Source organism: Trichomycterus rosablanca, chromosome 16 (genome assembly GCF_030014385.1).
Source record: "Trichomycterus rosablanca isolate fTriRos1 chromosome 16, fTriRos1.hap1, whole genome shotgun sequence".
In the NCBI taxonomy this organism is placed as follows: domain Eukaryota; kingdom Metazoa; phylum Chordata; class Actinopteri; order Siluriformes; family Trichomycteridae; genus Trichomycterus; species Trichomycterus rosablanca.
This window is the reverse complement of record NC_086003.1, coordinates 1,579,820-1,600,000: the sequence shown is the minus strand read 5'-3', so window position 1 is coordinate 1,600,000 and position 20,181 is coordinate 1,579,820. Positions and strand designations below refer to the sequence as shown.

At 42.3% G+C, this 20,181-nt stretch overlaps 1 protein-coding gene across 4 annotated transcripts in view; it reads left to right on the top strand.

The window, feature by feature from the left end:
- Positions 1-20,181, top strand: part of LOC134330945 (WD repeat-containing protein 7) — a 118,164-nt gene that overhangs the window by 49,527 nt on the left and 48,456 nt on the right. For all 4 annotated transcript variants that reach the window (XM_063012243.1, XM_063012242.1, XM_063012244.1 and 1 more), the window contains one exon: positions 1,487-1,600. In XM_063012243.1, coding sequence (XP_062868313.1) covers positions 1,487-1,600 — 114 coding nt within the window. The remainder of the gene's footprint in view (positions 1-1,486; positions 1,601-20,181) is intronic.

The window sequence follows — 20,181 nt, the reverse complement described above, 5'->3', positions numbered from 1 at the left end:
GCCGAGCAAAAAATATTGGGTCGTCCCTTCTGACTTCTATTGCAGCAACAGTTTAGGGAAGGCCTGTTCCTGTATAAAGCTCGGTTTATAGAGACTCAGCTCAGCAGTACAGAATACAGAGGAACCTCGATTTAACGGACTAAACGGGGGAGCACTGATCTGTAAAATGGAGAGGTTTTTTATCCAGGGGGTGTGAAAATATACAAAAACACAGCACTAAGGTCTACTGGGGAGAAATTATATATAGTGGGGACTCTATATAAGTATAATATATATACAGTAGTATATACAGTATATACACTCTATAGAATATAGAGTATCTATAGAATATAGAGTCTGAAGCTCTGCTGGTGGTTACTGGAGCAGCACTGGTGCAGAACTGAGCACTAGAACTTACAAAATGAAGCATAAAACAGAGAAAAAGGCGAGAACAGAGCGAGCCTCTCAACAAAATATAGCCTATCGCTCATGTAAATGGAGAGATGTGCGCCACCTAGTTAACAATTACTGAACTACTGTACTGTTCAGTTTTTCAGATTTTGTCTGTTAAATCCAAAATCCGTTAAATTGAGGTTTTACTACTTTACTACGGGGGAGAAATTATATATAGTGGGGACTCTATATGAGTATAATATATAGAGTATATACAGTATGTATGATATATAGAGTATCTATCTATAGTCTGAAGCTCTGCTGGTGGTTACTGGAGCAGAACTGAGCACTAGAACTTGCAAAATGAAGCATAAAACAAAGAAAAAGGCGAGAGCAGAGTGAGCCTCCCGACAAAATAAAGCCTCTCAGACGTGCACCACCCAGTGGACAACTACTGAACTACTGGGAATTTTAAACAGTCGAACCGGACGTCCAGATTTTCCAGGTTTCACTGTATTTACATTATTTATACAGACGCTGATTGATTCCTCCTGCCATTGTTTTTACGCCGGCTGCCCTTCCTGGCACATCATTCCTATTTATCTGGGCTTGGGACCTGCACTGAGAGCGCACTGACGTGTGTCTGGGTTTCCATAACACCACTCCGAGCTCGGGATTCGAACCCGCCGGACTCTCATTCTCACATTTTTAATGCAGACACTAATGTGCGTGTTTTTATTCTCTTAATGAACGTGTTAATCAGATTTCTATTCATGGACGCGTGTTCTCTCTCTCTCCTGGAGAATCAGGTCATTAATTAGCCGAGAGTTTAGATTAGCTGCTCCTCACCTTTACCAGCATTGATCCATCACGCGCTCTTAATGAAAGCCTCGTTTCAATTGGTAATTCGCGGGCCCGCGAGTGAGGAACGAGCGCTGCGGGAGCGGGTTACGGCCTAACGAAGCGCCTCATAATGCAGAACAATAAGGCTTGATGAGGGAGCTAACGAGGCGGCCGGCTAACGAGGACGAACGAGCGACGGGAGAGAGGAGAGAGAGAGAGAGAGACGTTTGCCCTTTCCGATCGGGTTAATGAGTCTGAACGTGTTTTACAGCCGGAGCCGCTCCTGAGGCCGCCCAGCCGGCTCCGCCCCCGGCCGAGGCCCCGCCCGTCGAACCCAAGGCAGCCGAGGAGGAGCTGGACGTCGTCGATGATGACATAAGCGCAGGTAAGAGCACACAACAACCTGGTGATCTCTCTACACAGATGCATTTTAGGTCGTCCTATGTGCACTCCTGAGAAGAGGTAGGTAGTAGGGGAGCAGGGCGGGTCCTCATGTTCATGTTCGTGTTCTAAATACCAGACCGAACTGATTCGAGCACACTGTGGAGGTAATAGACTGCGATTTGAGAGCGTAATTTGCGTGTGCAAACCAACAAAGTGTTTCCAGGCGGTTTTAGGTGGTTGTAAGGGTATTAATATTGTTCTCATGATTCTTCCTTTGGTACTTGAAGTAAAATCGCTGTAAGCTCGTTCATCCTGGAATGCAGGCTGCCCGGGCACCTGTGTGGCGTGTGTTATGCCAAGTTCACACTACACGCCTTTCCAGGTCGTCGGGTCACTGTACGGTTCACACTACACGCCTGGATCTCTTGTAATCGGGGCTCTTTCACTACACCATCTATCACCAACTGGAATCGCAGGCGAGCCTCTCTGCTCTCCCAAACTACGTTCTGTCACGAAAGCAAACGCGAGAAGTGACGAGGGGTTTAATCATACCACGTCCAAAAATGCACGTCAACAAGAAGCGAGCGATCAAAGTTTGTGCGCTGATGTGCAGCGTAAAATCAAAGAGGAAAAATAAATGAATCTGAGTGGATTTGGCAACGCGACCAGCATGGATTGTTCTATAGTGAGTTGGAAGTTAATAAATATTTTATGTTATGTAAAGAACGATATGGTCAGAAATACTGTGAAACGTGTGTGTGTGTGTGTGTGTGTGTGTGCTGATGTATTCTGATATAAACTATATTACACCCCGGTCCCACCTGTTTACACTCCTCCCCTGCGTTTCCCCTCACCGTATCTTGCGTTCTCATTGGCTGTTCGACACAGCACTCGTTGCCAGTCGGCCGACTCATATCCAGATATCTGACGTGCTAGATATCTCTCTTCGGTCGCCGATCGAGTTGTTGATTTGTTCACACTTGGCGAGCGAACGCCGAGTTGCTCCCGAGCCGGCAAATCTAGCGCCGACCAGTCGGAGAGCGAAAATCAGGGCAAAAATCGTGTAGTGTGAACCAGGCATTACACAGGTGGCGTCGAGAAGCGGAAAGACACGCCCACTTCACAGGTGACGGTTCCGCCGATGGTTTACCTGTCTGGCTCAAGTGAAAAAAACAAAGAACTTAAATTGAGCTGTTTGGTTGTCTGCTCTCTCTTTTTTAGGTGTCTACAGTCTCTTCCGAACTGTCTACAGTGTGTGTGTGTGTGTGTGTGTGTGTGTGATGGAGGTAATAGTCTTATTAGCTATAAAAGGTGTGAAATTCCTCAGGTAGCTCTTGTCATTTCTTTAGCCAGAGGGGGTTAAGGAGCGAGGGAGGGCCATACAGCACACACACACACACACACACACACACATGAATCCTGAGGGCGCAGAGCGGGGGCAGCACTAGATGGAGGGATAATATGGGAGGGAAAGATAGAGGGATGGAACCAGAGGGCACCATCACCCTAATTACCTCCCATGACACTCGCACAAGCGTCATTAGTACAGCATGACACGAACACACACACACACACACACACACTCCTGCTGGAGGGGATTGTGGTACTAAATTAACACGCTGAATATTTCACTTTAGTTAAGGTCACACATGGTGCACTGTATGAACATCATTGGGACGCGGTGTGGGTTTCCTCCGGACGCTCCGGTTTCCTCCCACAAGTCCAAAAACATCCATTCGGGCTAACTGGAGCTACTACAATGATCCTAAGTGTGTGTGTGTGTGTCTGGCTTGTGATGGACCGGCGACCTGTCCGGTGTGTTTCCTGTCTTTCTCGGTGGGTAGCACAGTCGCCTCACAGAGAGAAGGTCCTGGGTTCGTTTCTGTGTGGAGTTTGCATGTTCTCCCCGTGTCTGTGTGTGTGTGTTCGATGCCAGACCCGCTGTGTTGTTGTTATTATTGTGAAAATAACGACGCCCCCCTCGCCTCGGTGTTACTCTGATAGCTTGTGGCTCCCGCTCCGCATCACCATCACTCGTTAGTGTGTGTGTGTGTGTGTCTGTGTGTGTGTGTGAGAAGTGACCCTCGCCGGTGCAACTTTGTCACGCTGTGTGTCACCTTCAACTATGATTGATACCAAATCCGCCGTGCAGAGCTGCTGCGAGTCAGAGAGAGAATAACACACACACACACACACTCGCGCACACACACACACTCTGAGGCGTGACCTCAGCCCCACCGAACACATTTGGGACGAATTAAAATTGGGATTACAAGCCGAGGCTTTTCATCAAAGTGAACTACCTGACCTGACAAATGCTGGTTTGAATCAACCAGCACAAATTCCCATAGTCACACTCTTAACGTATCTGTTATAGCCTTAAGAGTGCTTAAGGCTATCATATCAGTGCTTTAGGTTTTGGACTTGAATCATCAAATATCATTAAATAAACGTGATTTAAACAGCTGTAGATGGAACAAATCCTGTGTGCAGTAAGGAGGATGCTTAGAGAGGCAAAAAGTCTCAGAGGACAAAATCTGCCAGAAAATAATCCAGGATTCTCAGGTCCTGGTGTCACCCTTGACGTGGATCAGTTGGCGTTGCCCAGAGCTCTGCGCGTGTCCGTTGTGTCCGTTTCGACCGTCTGCACCCACCGGCCCTATTCCAGCACGTACGGGTGTAGAAACACCTCGTCAATAGCTGGAAAATGAGAGCCGAGAGATGATGAATGGTCCGGCCTGTCTGTGCTATCGACCGTCCGCAGCCCAGACGCCCGATACGGCCTGAACCGAGAAAGAAAAGAGACACGACGAAGGAAACTGTGTTTTTGATTCGGTCGCTGATGGCAGTTATTATTTATTATAATTATTTACCAGGTCTGATTCTCTTCTGTTTTTATACTGCTGAGCAAAGAACCGAACATCAAACAGTCCAGACACAGAACCACCGACAGGAACAATCAACAGCAACACTCCTATTATCTGTCATCATAATAATAAAAATAATAATAAAAATATAAATAATAATAATAACAGCAATAATAATAATAATAATAGAAATAATAATAATAATAGAAATAATGAAAATAATAATAATGTCATAATAATAATAATAATGTTATAATAATAATGTAATAATATTAATAGTAATAATAATGTAATAATATTAATAATAATGTAATAATAATAATAATAATGAAATATAATAATAATGTAATATAATAATGTAATAGTAATAATAATAATGTAATAATAATAGTGTAATAAAAATAATAATAACAATGTAATAATAATAATAATAATAATGTAATAATAATAATAATAATCTAATATAATAATAATAATAATGTAATAATAATAATAATGTAATATAATAATAATAATAATATAATATAATAACAATAATATTAATGTTATGGAATAAACTGTGTGCTTGGATCTCTGATATGATCTCTCCATCCTCTCTTTCTCTTTCACTTTCTTCTCTCACTTTTCTCTCTCTCTCTCTCTCTCTCTCTCTCTCTCTCTCCACTTTCTCTGCTCTTTGTTTCTTATTCTCACTTGACCACATGCTCCCGTGCACAATGGGCTCTATTGATTGGTCGGGCGGTGCAGCTGTAGCGGAGCCGACCCGTCGTGCTTTGTCCTCCTTTCTCCTCGCCGTTCTCCTCGTTCTTTCTCACTGGTAATCTGTGGTCTGAGCGGGCTTTCATGTCGTCTCTGATCAGTTCAGCTCTCTCCCTCCGTCTCTCTCTCACTGGAGTCTGATGGTGTTACTACAGAACCAGAACAGTGTTTAGGTTTAGGTGCAGAAGAGACAGAACTGAGTGCTCAGCAGGTTAGCCGATCCTGTGGGTTAGTCCTGAGCTCCAGACCAGGCGACGAGGCTAAAACGATGCTTTTTATTAAGTCGTGCGCTTGACTGGCGCTTGTACATCAGTACAGGACTAAATACATGATGCTGATGGTTCAGGACCCTGGAGAGCATCAAATGGTGGCAGTCTGGTCCCACTGTGGTCTACAAGATGTAACGTAAAGCCTCCACAAGGTCCAGGTCTATAAACACAATCAAGCATGAGCGGAAGGTTGCTAATTCAAGCCCCACCGCTACCAAGTTGCCACCGTTAGACACACACTGTTGCATGCCCCCTCCGACACGTGTGCAATACTGACCACTTCTCTTCACCTGCAACCTGCACCAGGTGGGTTCTTATGGAGATCCGTACTGCGCATGGAGAGTCATGCACCGATCTCCATTATCCCCTGTGTATGTGCAGCACCTCAGTCAGCCAGCAGAGGGCGTATGTGCAGCAGACAGCAGGGCTTTACACCAAATTAGGGAACATATTCCGTAGGTGTTGCCGACCTGCCCGAATTCAGTTTGTGTCCTTTTCATGTCAGACGATCAGATACCGAGATGCCAGATTTTCAGACGTGACGTTTTAACATTCCTGCGATTCCAAACGAACGACGTGCCGCCTCTCCCCCTCGCCCGCTGTCCTGTCTCCGCGTCCTCTCGTCTCCCCGCGGTCTCCGTCTGAGAGCCTCGTGGGAGACGCCGGTCAGACGAGCGCTGCCTGTCTGGGCTGAAGATCTGACATTTGAGAAACGTTAGAGAGAAGAAGAAGGTGGTAGGACGTGAGATAGAGGGGCGATGGGAGACCCGGATCAGGACTCGCCGCTATAAAACCGAAGTGAAGCTGCAGCGAGACGGACGGCGGATTATCGCTCGTGTTTTCGAAGCGAGCTTGTGTTGTGAAAGGTCAGCGCACGTATCCGCGAGCCAGCGGGTCGTCCCGGACCCCCCGGCGCCCGTCCTCTCCTCCGCTTTCATCCTTTAATCCGCGAAAGCTCAGGCCTTTCTTTATTTATTTACCGTCCGTTCCCACCGCTCAGCTCCCTCGTTTACTCTTTATTTACTATATTTATACATTTCTCCCTTTTTTAGTTGTAGCCAATTAATCTTTTGGTCCTGGAGGGTATATTCTCCTGACACGCCCTCCCTCAGGCACGTACGCTGTGTACGACCCCTTCTTTAGTGGATTGGTGCGTGAGGCCAGTCTCGCACGTGGAGAGTCACACCCACCGTCAGGGTCCTTACACAGCCCAGCATACTAGTGGTTGATTTTGTCCGCTGCACTATCTGCACCACCGATCGTGCCCGCTAGGGGGCATCTGGCCAACCGTGAGCAGTTCAGAATGCCAGCGCTGGTGTGGTAGCGGAGCATAGCGTTACGTTTACAGTACAATTATGACTGAACACAGTTTGAGCAATTGCTCGGGGGTCCAACGGACGAGTTCTCCATCATTTCTGAATTTAATTCTCCACCCAGTGTGGTCAGGCGCTCAGTACGAGACTCCTGATGGACGTCCAGAACGCTTCTCTCCTGGACTCTGAGACTCGACTCGACGCGGCTCGTTTCGGACCAGCAGATTGCACTGCTGCGTTCGCTTCAGCAGGGCAGTGATGTCAGGGGTCAGAGGTCACAATCCCCGTCATGGTTTGTCCACATGACGCTCCCCACGGACCGTTCCTGGCTTCTCCTCTTTCCTGCTCTCTCTCCTCCCCCCAGTATCACTCTCCTTCTTTTTGATTCTGTTTCTTTTCTCCATCTTGCTCCGATGTTGGGCTCTTTCTCAGGATTCAGCCCCTCGAGATCAGATCGGGGTTGTGCAGTCGGGAATTTGGAAACGGTTAGATTGAGAGATGAAGAGGGAAAAAATTGTTTATTATTTATTTAATACCTATAAACATAATTTTAATTATTTAATATTTTATTATTATTTAATATTTTATGTATTTAATATTTTCAATTTATAAAATATTTTATTTACTTAATATTGTATTTATTTAATATTTTATTTAATATTTTATTACTTTACATTTTTTTTATTTAATATTTCTTAATTTTATTTGTTTGATATTTTATTATTTAATATTTATTTATTTCATATTTTTTATTTATTTCATATTTTATTTGTTTGATATTTTATTTATTCACTATTTTATTTAATTGTTTTATTATTTATTTTATATTTAATAGTCATTTAATGTCTATAAACGTCATTTAATTCGTTTAATATTTTATTATTATTTAATATTTTTTATTTATTTAATATTTTATTTAATTTATTTGATACATGTAAACAAATAAATTTATGTATTTTTATAAAAAAAATATTTATTCACTGTTTTATTTCATTGGTTTATTATTTATTTAATATTTTATGAAAGTCATTTAATCCCTATAAACGTAATTTAATATTTTATTTAATATTTTATTATAATTCAATATTTAATTTAATTTATTTAATATTTTATTATAATTTAATATTTGATTTAATTTATTTAATACCTGTAAACATAATTACATTTACTTAATATTTTATTTATTAAATATTTTTGTGTTCACTATTTTATTTAATTGTTTTATTATTTATTTAATATTTTATGTAATTAATTTAATATTTCATTTAATTTATTTAATACCTATAAACATAACGAGCCTTTGTTTTTATATTTGGATGTCCATGTATCAGATTCCTGACCTTGTAAAGCCGCCCAAACATCAGATTTCAATATTATTTCCCCCCCCCCTCGCCCCCCTGTTCCTTCCCGAATGCTGTTTCACTTGCTCTGGAGCGAGCAGGCGTGAGGGTCCGAACGCCGCTCTCCAGGATCAGTGAGGAGGTTCAGCAGAAGACCTGCAGCGTAGGGCGGGAGAGGCCAATCTGTCACACGGCGTCTTTCATCCCTGGGGTCACGCCGAGCGCCGGCCTTTGACCCCCACGCGCGCCCGGCCGTGCCGCGCCCACCGGTATTCCCGCGAGCGCCGCGCGTTCACTTTTACTCCGTGACAAAGCGCTCGGTTTTCGTTGGCGTTTGTAACCCGATCGGCCGACTGGACGTGTGTCTGGTCCCCGGGCGGAGTGGACATCTGTCGGCCTGATGCTGCATCTGTGTGTTGAGTTACAGAAGTGTGTGTGTGTGTGTACTTAATGCATGGTCGTGTGTGATACGTTAAGCGAATAGCTCGAGTGTCACGACACCAGCGTTTGGGGAGTCACTGCTCGTACCAGTAAAACACGACCGAGAAGCCGTGTATGCACCGGCTCCTTGCTCAGGGGTCCAGCAGGAGTGTCCTGGCAGTGACGCGGCTTGAAATGAGATTTAAGAATCTGGTGACTGGGAAGCCAAGTTCATGTGTCTGGTTTTAATGGCTAACCGTGACTGAGCAGGTGTATGTGATGAGCGCCGTGATGTGCACCATGACGTCTTTATTTCTTTGCTATAACACACACACACACACACACACACACACACACACACAGGAGTTGTGAGATAGTTTGAGAGCATTAACTCCCTACTGCTCTGCTAATCAGATTGCCCGCAGCGCAGCCCGCCCTGTGGCCCCGCCCACTCAGCCAGGATGGAGTGTTAATTCAGTAGTCAGACTTCAGGGAATCTGATTAGCAAACCAGCGGCGAGTTCCGCGTTCACACGTTCACCCTCCGAAAACAAACTCGTCCCTCTGAACAGCCTCTGAGAGGGAGCGGTCACTGGTGCGTGTCCAGCTGCACGTGCCCAGTGTGGACTGAGGTTTAGGGATTAAGGGTGAGAGCCTGAGTTCAGGGGGTTCGAATCCCAGGCTGGGTGCACTGATATAGGAGGTGCAGGAGGTATGTGGACCTAGCTATTGAATAAATAGGAGGGTTGGGTTTATTCATTCATTTATTCAGTCATTTATTCAGTCATACATTTGTTCATTTAGTCAGTCAGTCATTAATTTATTCATTCATTCATTTATTCAGTTATTCATTCATTCAGTATTCGGTCATTTATTCATTCATTCAGTCTTTCATTCATTTAGTCATTCAGTCAGTCATTCAGTTATTCATTCATTCAGTCATTCAGTCAGTCATTCAGTTATTCATTCATTCAGTCATTCAGTCAGTCATTAAGTCAGTCATTCATTCATTCATTCATTTATATAGTCATTCATTCAGTCATTCATTCAGTTATTCAGTCATTTATTCATTCATTCAGTCATTCATTCAGTCAATCATTCAGTTATTCAGTCATTTATTCATTCAGTCAGTCATTCATTCATTCATTCATTTATATAGTCATTCAGTCATTCAGTCAGTCATTCATTTATTCAGTTATTCAGTCATTCATTCAGTCATTCAGTTATTCATTCAGTCATTCAGTCAGTCATTAAGTCAGTCATTAAGTCATTCATTCATTTATATAGTCATTCATTCAGTCATTCAGTCAGTCATTCATTTATTAATTCAGTTATTCAGTCATTCATTCAGTCATTCATTCAGTCATTCATTCAGTCATTCAGTCATTCATTCATTCATTCATTCATTCATTCATTTATATAGTCATTCATTCAGTCATTCAGTCAGTCATTCATTTATTCAGTCATTTATTCATTCATTCAGTCATTCATTCATTCATTCAGTTATTCAGTCATTTATTCATTCAGTCAGTCATTCATTCATTCATTCATTTATATAGTCATTCAGTCATTCAGTCAGTCATTCATTTATTCAGTTATTCAGTCATTCATTCAGTCATTCAGTTATTCATTCATTCAGTCATTCAGTCAGTCATTAAGTCAGTCATTAAGTCAGTCATTCATTCATTTATTTATATAGTCAGTTAGTCATTCATTTATTCAGTCATTTATTCATTCATTCATTCATTCATTCAGTTATTCAGTCATTTATTCATTCATTCAGTCATTCATTCAGTCATTCATTCAGTTATTCAGTCATTTATTCATTCATTCAGTCAGTCATTCATTCATTCATTCATTTATATAGTCATTCATTCAGTCATTCAGTCAGTCATTCAGTCATTTATTCATTCATTCAGTCATTCATTCATTTATTCAGTTATTCAGTCATTTATTCATTCATTCAGTCATTCATTCATTTATTCAGTTATTCAGTCATTTATTCATTCATTCAGTAATTCATTCATTTAGTCATTCATTCATTCAATCAGTAATTCAGTCATTCAGTCATTCATTCATTCAATCAGTAATTCAGTCATTCAGTCATTCATTCAGTCATTTATTCAGAGCTACTGTAAGCTAGAGACTAAAACTAAACTAAGAGTGGCGTTTGTTTGGTGGGTATCGGAGCTTCTGTGGATCGGTGCAGCACTCGGACCACGTTGTCGTGTATGAAACGGCTTCCCGGATCAAAAATAAATAAATCAATAAAAAAATCCCACAAATGAATAATTCAACAGAGAGTCGGACCTGCGGCACTCACACAGCCTGGTCTCAGCGTGGGTTATAGAAGGCTCTGGCAACCCTGAGGAGAGGGTAGTGGGGGAGAACCTGAAAGGTTCGGCTCTGAAGAGCAGGGGCGAGACCTCTGGAGTGGACAGAACAATAGAGGGGCGAGGGAGAGAGCGTGAAATGGACGAGAGATGAGACGGAGGGAGCGCAGAACGAGCCAGAGGCGACCGAGAGGAGCAGAGCTCAGGTCTGAAATCATTCTGAGACCATGAAGACTGAAAAGCATGAAAAAACAAACTGGCACTGAACCCGGGGCGTTAAAGGGCTTTCTGCCGCTCGGTGTTTCAGCGTTCTGAATCATCGTGCTCCTCTCAGTGTCTCAGTTCTTTATTCTGAATTCTCAGATTAGCTCCTGATGCTTTAAGGTGATCAGTGAACACCTCGTATATAGTAGCACCCAACAACTGGCCGGAATAGCCAATCAGAGAAATAATAATGATGATTAAATCAACAAATTTTAACAGGCACATCAACAAGAAATTTTAATTCATTTAATATTTTAATAAATGAATTTTATACCTGTAAACATAATTTAATGTATTTAATATTTTATTACATTTTTTATTATTATTTCATATTTTATTATTTTTTAAATTTTTTTATTTAATATTTTAATAAATGTATTTAATACCCCTAAACATAATTTAATTATTTTAATATTTTATTTAATATTTTATTATTATTAATTTTTTTATTTAATATTTTAATAAATGTATTTAATACTTATAAACATAATTTAGTTTATTTAATATTTAATTTAATATTTAATTTTTTAATTTCTTTAGTATTAAAATAAATGTAATTTATATCTTTAAACATAATTTAATTTATTTAATATTTCATTATTATTTAATATTTTATTTAGTATTTTAATTAATTTAATATTTTATTTATATAATCTTTTTATTAATTTAACATTTTATTACATTTATTTAATACTTATAAACATAATTTAATTTATTTAATATTGAATTTAATATTTTATTATTTAGTTATTTATGTATTTAATATTTAAATAAATGTATTTTATATCTTTAAACATAATTTAATTAATGTAATATTTCATTATTATTTAATATTTTATTTACATAATTTTTTTATTCATTTAATATTTTATTTATATAAAATATAATATATACCTATAAACGTAAAAAAGGCAATATATACCTATAAACATAATTTAATTTATTTAATATTTATTTAATATTTTATTATTAACATTATTTCATGCTCCGCGTTCGTCCGCCGCACTGAATGCTGGGATTGGCTTCAGTGCTGAGGAGGCGTCGGACGCTCCCTCGTTATTCAGTCAGATCATCACTCAGAATTAAGGCGCCTCAGTAGGAGCATTTTAAGGAATCTAAGAATTTAGACACGCCCTCTTCTCGCTCATCCGGGTCTCATATCGGCTCACCGGCGCAGAAGCTCGGGGGTGATTTCGTGATGGGTCGGACTGACCCCGCGCGCAGGGGTAGGAGGGTGACAGATGGCTCCTCCCGGGGTAAAAAAACTCCCCACCTCTTAAAATTGAAGAGATGGGGGTGTAAGGGTGAACAGAGAGAGAGGACGAGGGGCTGAAAGTGGGTCACATGACACGGAGAGGCACCTCTACACCCCACACCTCCGATTTGAGCTCATTATTTAATCTGCCTCATTTTTGGGGAGGGGGTTCACTGTATTATCAGAACTGGACGGTGGTCAGATTGGTCAGGGTGCTGCGCAGCTACACGGGTCCTGCAGACCTGGGTTTGAGCTTCGCCTCCAGTCACTGTCTGTTAGGACTTTGGTATGTTCTCTGGTATTGTCAGGATTTCCGCTTCACCTGAGAAAACATGCACTCAGGTTGTTGCTCCTCTGAATCGTGTCTAGTTTCATAACAGAGAAGCGTGTGAGGCTGCGAGGGCACGAGGGCGCGGTTCCTCTGTGTTCTCCGGTCAGGTCAGGGCCCACTGTGGCCCTGATCACGATGACCTAGTGTGTCGAGTATTTTGCCATGTTGGGACTTGATTTCTGGTGAACTTTCTGCCACGTGACTCACAAGGGGACACGTTGTTTATCGATTATCTCCGTATTAAATGACGGGATGGGTTTGCGTCCCTTTGCTTTTTGATTTCTTTACCCCCCCTCGTCCTCTTTTTTCCGTGGCGACTAAATGACTTCAGGAAGCTTCCGTCCGAGAAGAGAGCGAGCGAGCGAGCACGGGATGAAATTAGATTGAAGGATTGATTAAAGAAGCGGGCCGGGCGAACAAAGCCGGCAACGTGATGGCGACGTTAGGATGGGGTGGGCCCGACGTTGCCAGGTTGAAGAAAAACCTGCATCATTTAACCTGGAAGCCTGGACCGACAGTGGACGCATCCTTCCTGATCGTCATTAAAAAGAAGACGGCTCGTCCTTTCTCTCGCGTCGCTTCATCACGCTGACGTCCTCGAGACTTCTCTATGGGCTTTTCTTTTCACCCCTCACCCCCATCTTTTACCCCCCTTCCCGATCCCGCCTCCTCCTCAAGGCCATTTCTCCCTAATCGTTCTGCCCCCTTTTGTACGAGTGAAATTGGATGGGTCCGGTCACGTTAAAAAGAGCCACTTAGATTTGTGTTTAATTGGATCCGCTTGTCTTTGGAGTGGCTAACGGCCGCCGAGCGTCGGGGAGCGTCGGCGATCGATCCCCGGGTCGGGAGAATGATAACGCCGCGCTGCGTGATAATACTGCGTAATCCCCCGCTTTAGATTCATATATATACAGTGTATCACAAAAGTGAGTACACCCCTCACATTTCTGCAGATATTTAAGTATATCTTTTCATGGGACAACACTGACAAAATGACACTTTGACACAATGAAAAGTAGTCTGTGTGCAGCTTATATAACACTGTAAATTTATTCTTCCCTCAAAATAACTCAATATACAGCCATTAATGTCTAAACCACCGGCAACAAAAGTGAGTACACCCCTAAGAGACTACACCCCTAAATGTCCAAATTGAGCACTGCTTGTCATTTTCCCTCCAAAATGTCATGTGACTCGTTAGTGTTACTAGGTCTCAGGTGTGCATAGGGAGCAGGTGTGTTCAATTTAGTAGTACAGCTCTCACACTCTCTCATACTGGTCACTGAAAGTTCCAACATGGCACCTCATGGCAAAGAACTCTCTGAGGATCTTAAAAGACGAATTGTTGCGCTACATGAAGATGGCCAAGGCTACAAGAAGATTGCCAACACCCTGAAACTGAGCTGCAGCACAGTGGCCAAGATCATCCAGCGTTCTAAAAGAGCAGGGTCCACTCAGAACAGACCTCGCGTCGGTCGTCCAAAGAAGCCGAGTGCACGTGCTCAGCGTCACATCCAACTGCTGTCTTTGAAAGATAGGCGCAGGAGTGCTGTCAGCATTGCTGCAGAGATTGAAAAGGTGGGGGGTCAGCCTGTCAGTGCTCGGACCATACGCCGCACACTACATCAAATTGGTCTGCATGGCTGTCACCCCAGAAGGAAGCCTTTTCTGAAGTCTCTACACAAGAAAGCCCGCAAACAGTTTGCTGAAGACATGTCAACAAAGGACATGGATTACTGGAACCATGTCCTATGGTCTGATGAGACCAAGATTAATTTGTTTGGTTCAGATGGTCTCGAGCATGTGTGGCGGCAATCAGGTGAGGAGTACAAAGATAAATGTGTCATCCCTACAGTCAAGCATGGTGGTGGGAATGCCATGGTCTGGGGCTGCATGAGTGCAGCAGGTGTTGGGGAGTTACATTTCATTGAGGGACACATGAACTCCAATATGTACTGTGAAATACTGAAGCAGAGCATGATCCCCTCCCTCCGGAAACTGGGTCGCAGGGCAGTGTTCCAGCATGATAATGACCCCACACACACCTCTAAGACGACCACTGCTTTATTGAAGAGGCTGAGGGTAAAGGTGATGGACTGGCCAAGCATGTCTCCAGACCTAAACCCAATAGAACATCTTTGGGGCATCCTCAAGCGGAAGGTGGAGGAGCGCAAAGTCTCGAATATCCGCCAGCTCCGTGATGTCGTCATGGAGGAGTGGAAAAGCATTCCAGTGGCAACCTGTGAAGCTCTGGTAAACTCCATGCCCAGGAGAGTTAAGGCAGTTCTGGGAAATAATGGTGGCCACACAAAATATTGACACTTCAGGAACTTTCACTTAGGGGTGTACTCACTTTTGTTGCCGGTGGTTTAGACATTAATGGCTGTATATTGAGTTATTTTGAGAGAAGAATAAATTTACACTGTTATATAAGCTGCACACAGACTACTTTTCATTGTGTCAAAGTGTCATTTTGTCAGTGTTGTCCCATGAAAAGATATACTTAAATATCTGCAGAAATGTGAGGGGTGTACTCACTTTTGTGATACACTGTATGTGTGTGTGTGTGTGTGTGTGTGTGTGTGTGTATTTATTTATATATATATATATATATACATGTAGAGGGAGATGTTTATCTGAAACGGTCTTTGTCTGAGACGTTTCTCAGACGTTAAGGAGAGAGCGAAGCGTTTATTAGGTCTGAGAGTGGATGGGGAGGCAGGGCCGGCTGTAATCAGTTAGCCAGCAGAGTGTGTGTGTGTGTGTGTGTGTGTGTGTGTGTATATGTGTGAGACTTCACACTGGTTGTTGGGAAACACTGGTGTCTGTTTAGAGCACTTTTCAAAGAGCCCACTGACACAACAGTGATGCTGCCAAATGATAATGCTTGTGTGTGTGTGTGTGTGTGTGTGTGTGTGTGTGTGTGTGTGTGCTGACCACATCTCACCAATCATACACACAGTCCTGTCGGCAGTCCAGTTCCGATATCCTCTCCTTATGTTTCGCCCCGTCCACATAATTACGGATCGTTTTTTAAATATTTCCCCTCTCGTGTTATCTAGAAAAACCAAAAAAACGCTTGAGCAGTCGCTGTACACTTCTTTTCACCTACCAGGGTCTCACAAGGAGCAGCCGTGCCTGCCTGGGTCAGTAGATCCACCTGGTATCAGAGCGAACAGTTTATTAAATTATTGAGCTCACGAGTGTATAACATCAAATGATCAAACATCATATAGAAATAAGTTCTATTCTCATTAAATATAAAGGTTATTTCGGGAGGGGGGCAGCACAGAGCCCTGACCTCCACCCTGTCGAACACCTTTGGGGTAAATTGCTGCGCCCGTTCTAGGTCGATTCTTTTAACCGACTGGATACGATTCCCACCAAACAAGGTCACAATGCGAGTAGGCGGCTCCATAAAGACGCCCACGGAGCTCATATTGGGGGTGTTCACATACTTTTGGCCGTGTGGCGTACCTGCACACACTCAGACATGCACCGACTCTGACGGGGTGAAAGCCGAGAGCGCATTAAACATCTTCCTGTGTGTGCGTGTGTGTGTGTCTAATGAAGAGGACGGGGTCTAGACAGCAGGCCTGCTCTGCCCCAGACGTGTGTGTGTGTGTTGCTGGGACTGATGTCGCTGCTCTACAGAACTTCCAGTAAGGTTAGCGCCGGTGGACTGGGGCTCCGATCAATAACGTGGCTTCCAGCACGGTGGAGAGACAGAAGCGCTGCGTCTGGGCCGAGACGGGGGGAACCGATAGCGAAACGACACCCAGTGTCTCCTCAGCCGGGCCGGATCTAATTTTCACAGTTTTGTCTGATTCTCATAATAACCCACCTTATATTTTATATTTTTAATAGCAGACAGATCTGTACTGCAGTCCAGCACCCGCATTCATGTTTACAAAGCTGCACTACTGTACTGTGTGCGTCGGGAAGGGCATCCGGGGTAAAAACTGTGCCTGATCCGCTGTGGTGCCCCCTATATGCGCAGCGTTTTGTCCCGTCCTAACTTTTTTTGACAGTGTTGCAGGGATCACATTTAAAATTTGTTCATATTTACAAAATATAATGAACTTTACATATTTTAACTTTTTTATTTGCTGTAAAAATGTAAAACAAAAAGTGAAATTAAGCAATTATATTTGTATTTATTTATTATTATTTATTTATTATGTAATTATTTATTATTTGTAAAAATTTTTATTACTTATTTATTAATTATTTATTTATTTATTATTATTTATTATGTATTTATTATTATTTAATTATTATTTATTTATTATTATTCATTTATTTATTATTTAATATTTTTTATTATTTGTTTATTTTTATTTATTTATTTATTAACTAATTTTTTTTTATAATTTATTTATTATTATTGTTTGCTATTATTTTTATTTATTATTATTGTTTATTTTAATTATTATTATATAGTCATTTATTTATTTTTTATTTATTATTATTATTTGATTATTACTATTTTATTATTTAATTATTATTTATTTATTTATTTATAACTGATTATGGGTGGCACTGCGGTAAAACCCTCTAGTCCGATAACTCTTGAGATTCAGGGTTCGAATCTCACCTGTGAAACCGGTCAGTTTTGTTTATTCGTCTGCAGCAAAAAAACAAACAAAACAAAAAACAAAAACGTCCCACGTTGGGTCCTTTATTCCTCTTCTGGGCTCTTGAGTGGCGCTCCTTGCCAGGCGTCGATGGCATCGGCGCTCAGAATGGACTTAAAAACTCCTGTTTGCTGACAGCTTAGAGCTTAATTGACTGGAAGCCAAATAGAGCGTGTTGGCTATTCAGCAGCTCGGCCCTATTGATAAAGCCGTGTGGTAATGGGCCTGGAGAAAGAGCCTCGGCACTCTGTGTGTGTGTGTGTGTGTGTGTGTGTGTGTGAGGCTAAGAGAATGGACAGAATAGGAGAGGACGGGGGCAGGAGGGGGTTCGGTATTGAGGAAGGAAGAGAGGCGCAGTCAGAAACGCTTTGTGGACTCTTTTATCACCGAGCCGCCACCGAGGTCTCAGCGGGCCGATACTCCACAGCAGCCGGCTGTTGCTCTATTCAGCTGCCGCACACACACACACACACACACACGCACACACACACACACACACACACTCGGTATGGAATAAACGCGACTAAAGAAAACGAGTCCCGGCGATTACACACTCCTGACGTCTCCTCGAGCTGTGTGTTCTCCAAAAGAGAACCGTGACTGACTGAGTGCTCTCCCGCTGCTTTCTTTCTCTTCTGTTCCCATGATGCCTTGCATGGCAAGAAGGTGCACAAGGCGGCCCGAATTAGCTTCGCGTCCCCTGTTGTTCCTTTGCTGATTTAAGTGTTCATATGAGGAGTTCTGACGTCTCGACTCGAACCATGAGAAATGTGTCCATGATTTTCTTCTCGTCTCCTTCTGTCTTTATTTGACTTGTATCTTCAGACTCGAACTAATAGAAATTGAGGTGATTGTTGTTTTTTTTTCATGTTTGTTTGTATATTCTCGTGTGATTGGTTGAAAATGATGCTTCAATAAGAAGAGCAATAAAAACAACAGGGTCTGTATTTATATAAAGAAGAAAACCAAAATAAATTCAACATAATAGTCATAAAATACAAACCCACAATGTTAAGAGTGAAAAAAAAAACAATTCAATCATTTAAAATATATATAATATAGTATATAGTATTAGTGATATAATTATATAATAATATTTAATGTATTAACAGTGTATCTACCATCCATCCATCTATTCATCCATCCATCCATCCATCCATCTGTCTATCCATCCATCCATATATTCATCCATCCGTCTATTCTCCATCCATCCGTCTGTCTGTCTGTCTATCTATCCATCCATCTATTCTTCATCCATCCATCTGTCTATCCATCCATCCATATATTCATCCATCCGTCTATTCTCCATCCATCTGTCTGTCTGTCTGTCTATCTATCCATCCATCTATTCTTCATCCATCCATCTGTCTATCCATCCATCCATATATTCATCCATCCGTCTATTCTCCATCCGTCTGTCTGTCTGTCTATCTATCCATCCATCTATTCTTCATCCATCCATCTGTCTATCCATCCATCCATATATTCATCCATCCGTCTATTCTCCATCCATCTGTCTGTCTGTCTGTCTGTCTGTCTGTCTGTCTGTCTATCTATCTATCCATTCATCTATTCTCCATCTGTCCGTCCATCCATCTTTCTGTCTGTCTATCTATCTATTCTTCATCCATCCGTCCCTCTGTCTGTCTATCTATCCATCTATCTATTCTTCATCCAGCCTTCCTCTTAAGGCAAACGGTCCCTCAATCCATCCACCATTTGTCTGTCCCCCCATACGTGCACCCAACTCATTCATCTCCCTACTCACCCATTCATACATCCACTCACTTATTCACCTGTTCATTTAACAACCAACCCACCCACTTACATTACATACTACCCACTCATGCATGAACTCGGATAAAAAATGTAATAAGAATAAAAAACATGGGAAAACGTCATGCTCCCAAACACTCACCCATCAGTGCACCCAACCTCAGTAGCACCAGTCTTACAAATGTAGCCAGGACCCACCTAGAGACCCAAACCTCCAAAAAAAAAACCTCCCACAAATGCACCTAAACAACCTTCCAACCACCAGTGCTCCCAGCCTCAGCAGCACCAGCCTTAATCCTGCATCTACCAGTCTCACATCTCTCTATTTCTATCTCTTATTCTCTTCTTTATTCCCTCAGTGACTCCAGTAACACAAATATGGTTTCATTTCATCCGCTCAGTCTCACACGTCTCTCTCTATTCTGTCTGTCTGACATCAATATCTGTGGAGAACTTATTCTGTGCTTTTCACATTTTAATATTCTGTAAAAGCGTTGCTCTTCACTTTATTGCTTCGCGCCGCGCTCGCCCGGCTCGTGTAATGCACCTTTTATTGAAATATAAATATTTGTGTCCATCATTTAGCCGAAACTGGAGGCGGCCTCGCGCGGCGGCGTGAAGGATTTCTCTCGCGTGTCGTGAAATGAGTTGCGGACGCGTCGGGAAACTCGATGAGGGCGGCGTTAACCAGCCGATATATGGATTTAACGAGAGACCGAGCCCAAAATGAGAAAGTTTACGACGGGTTTGAGTTTAGAGAACATCGTCTGTTTTTGGGTGTGTGTGTTATCGCGTGGGTCGGGGTACAACCGGTCCGTGTGTGTGTGTGTGTGTGCGCTCTAAATGCGCTGAACCTAGTTAACCTTCAGAAGGACGGTACCTAAGCGTTCCCCCTCTCTCCCAAATTGCGTTTGCAGTTATTGCCCGCGTGCCAGGCCGCGTCTGACGTCTCTAAATGAATTGGGTACGAGTTCTCTTGACCTCTTTTGTTTCGGCGTCTCATCAGAATCATTTTTTCT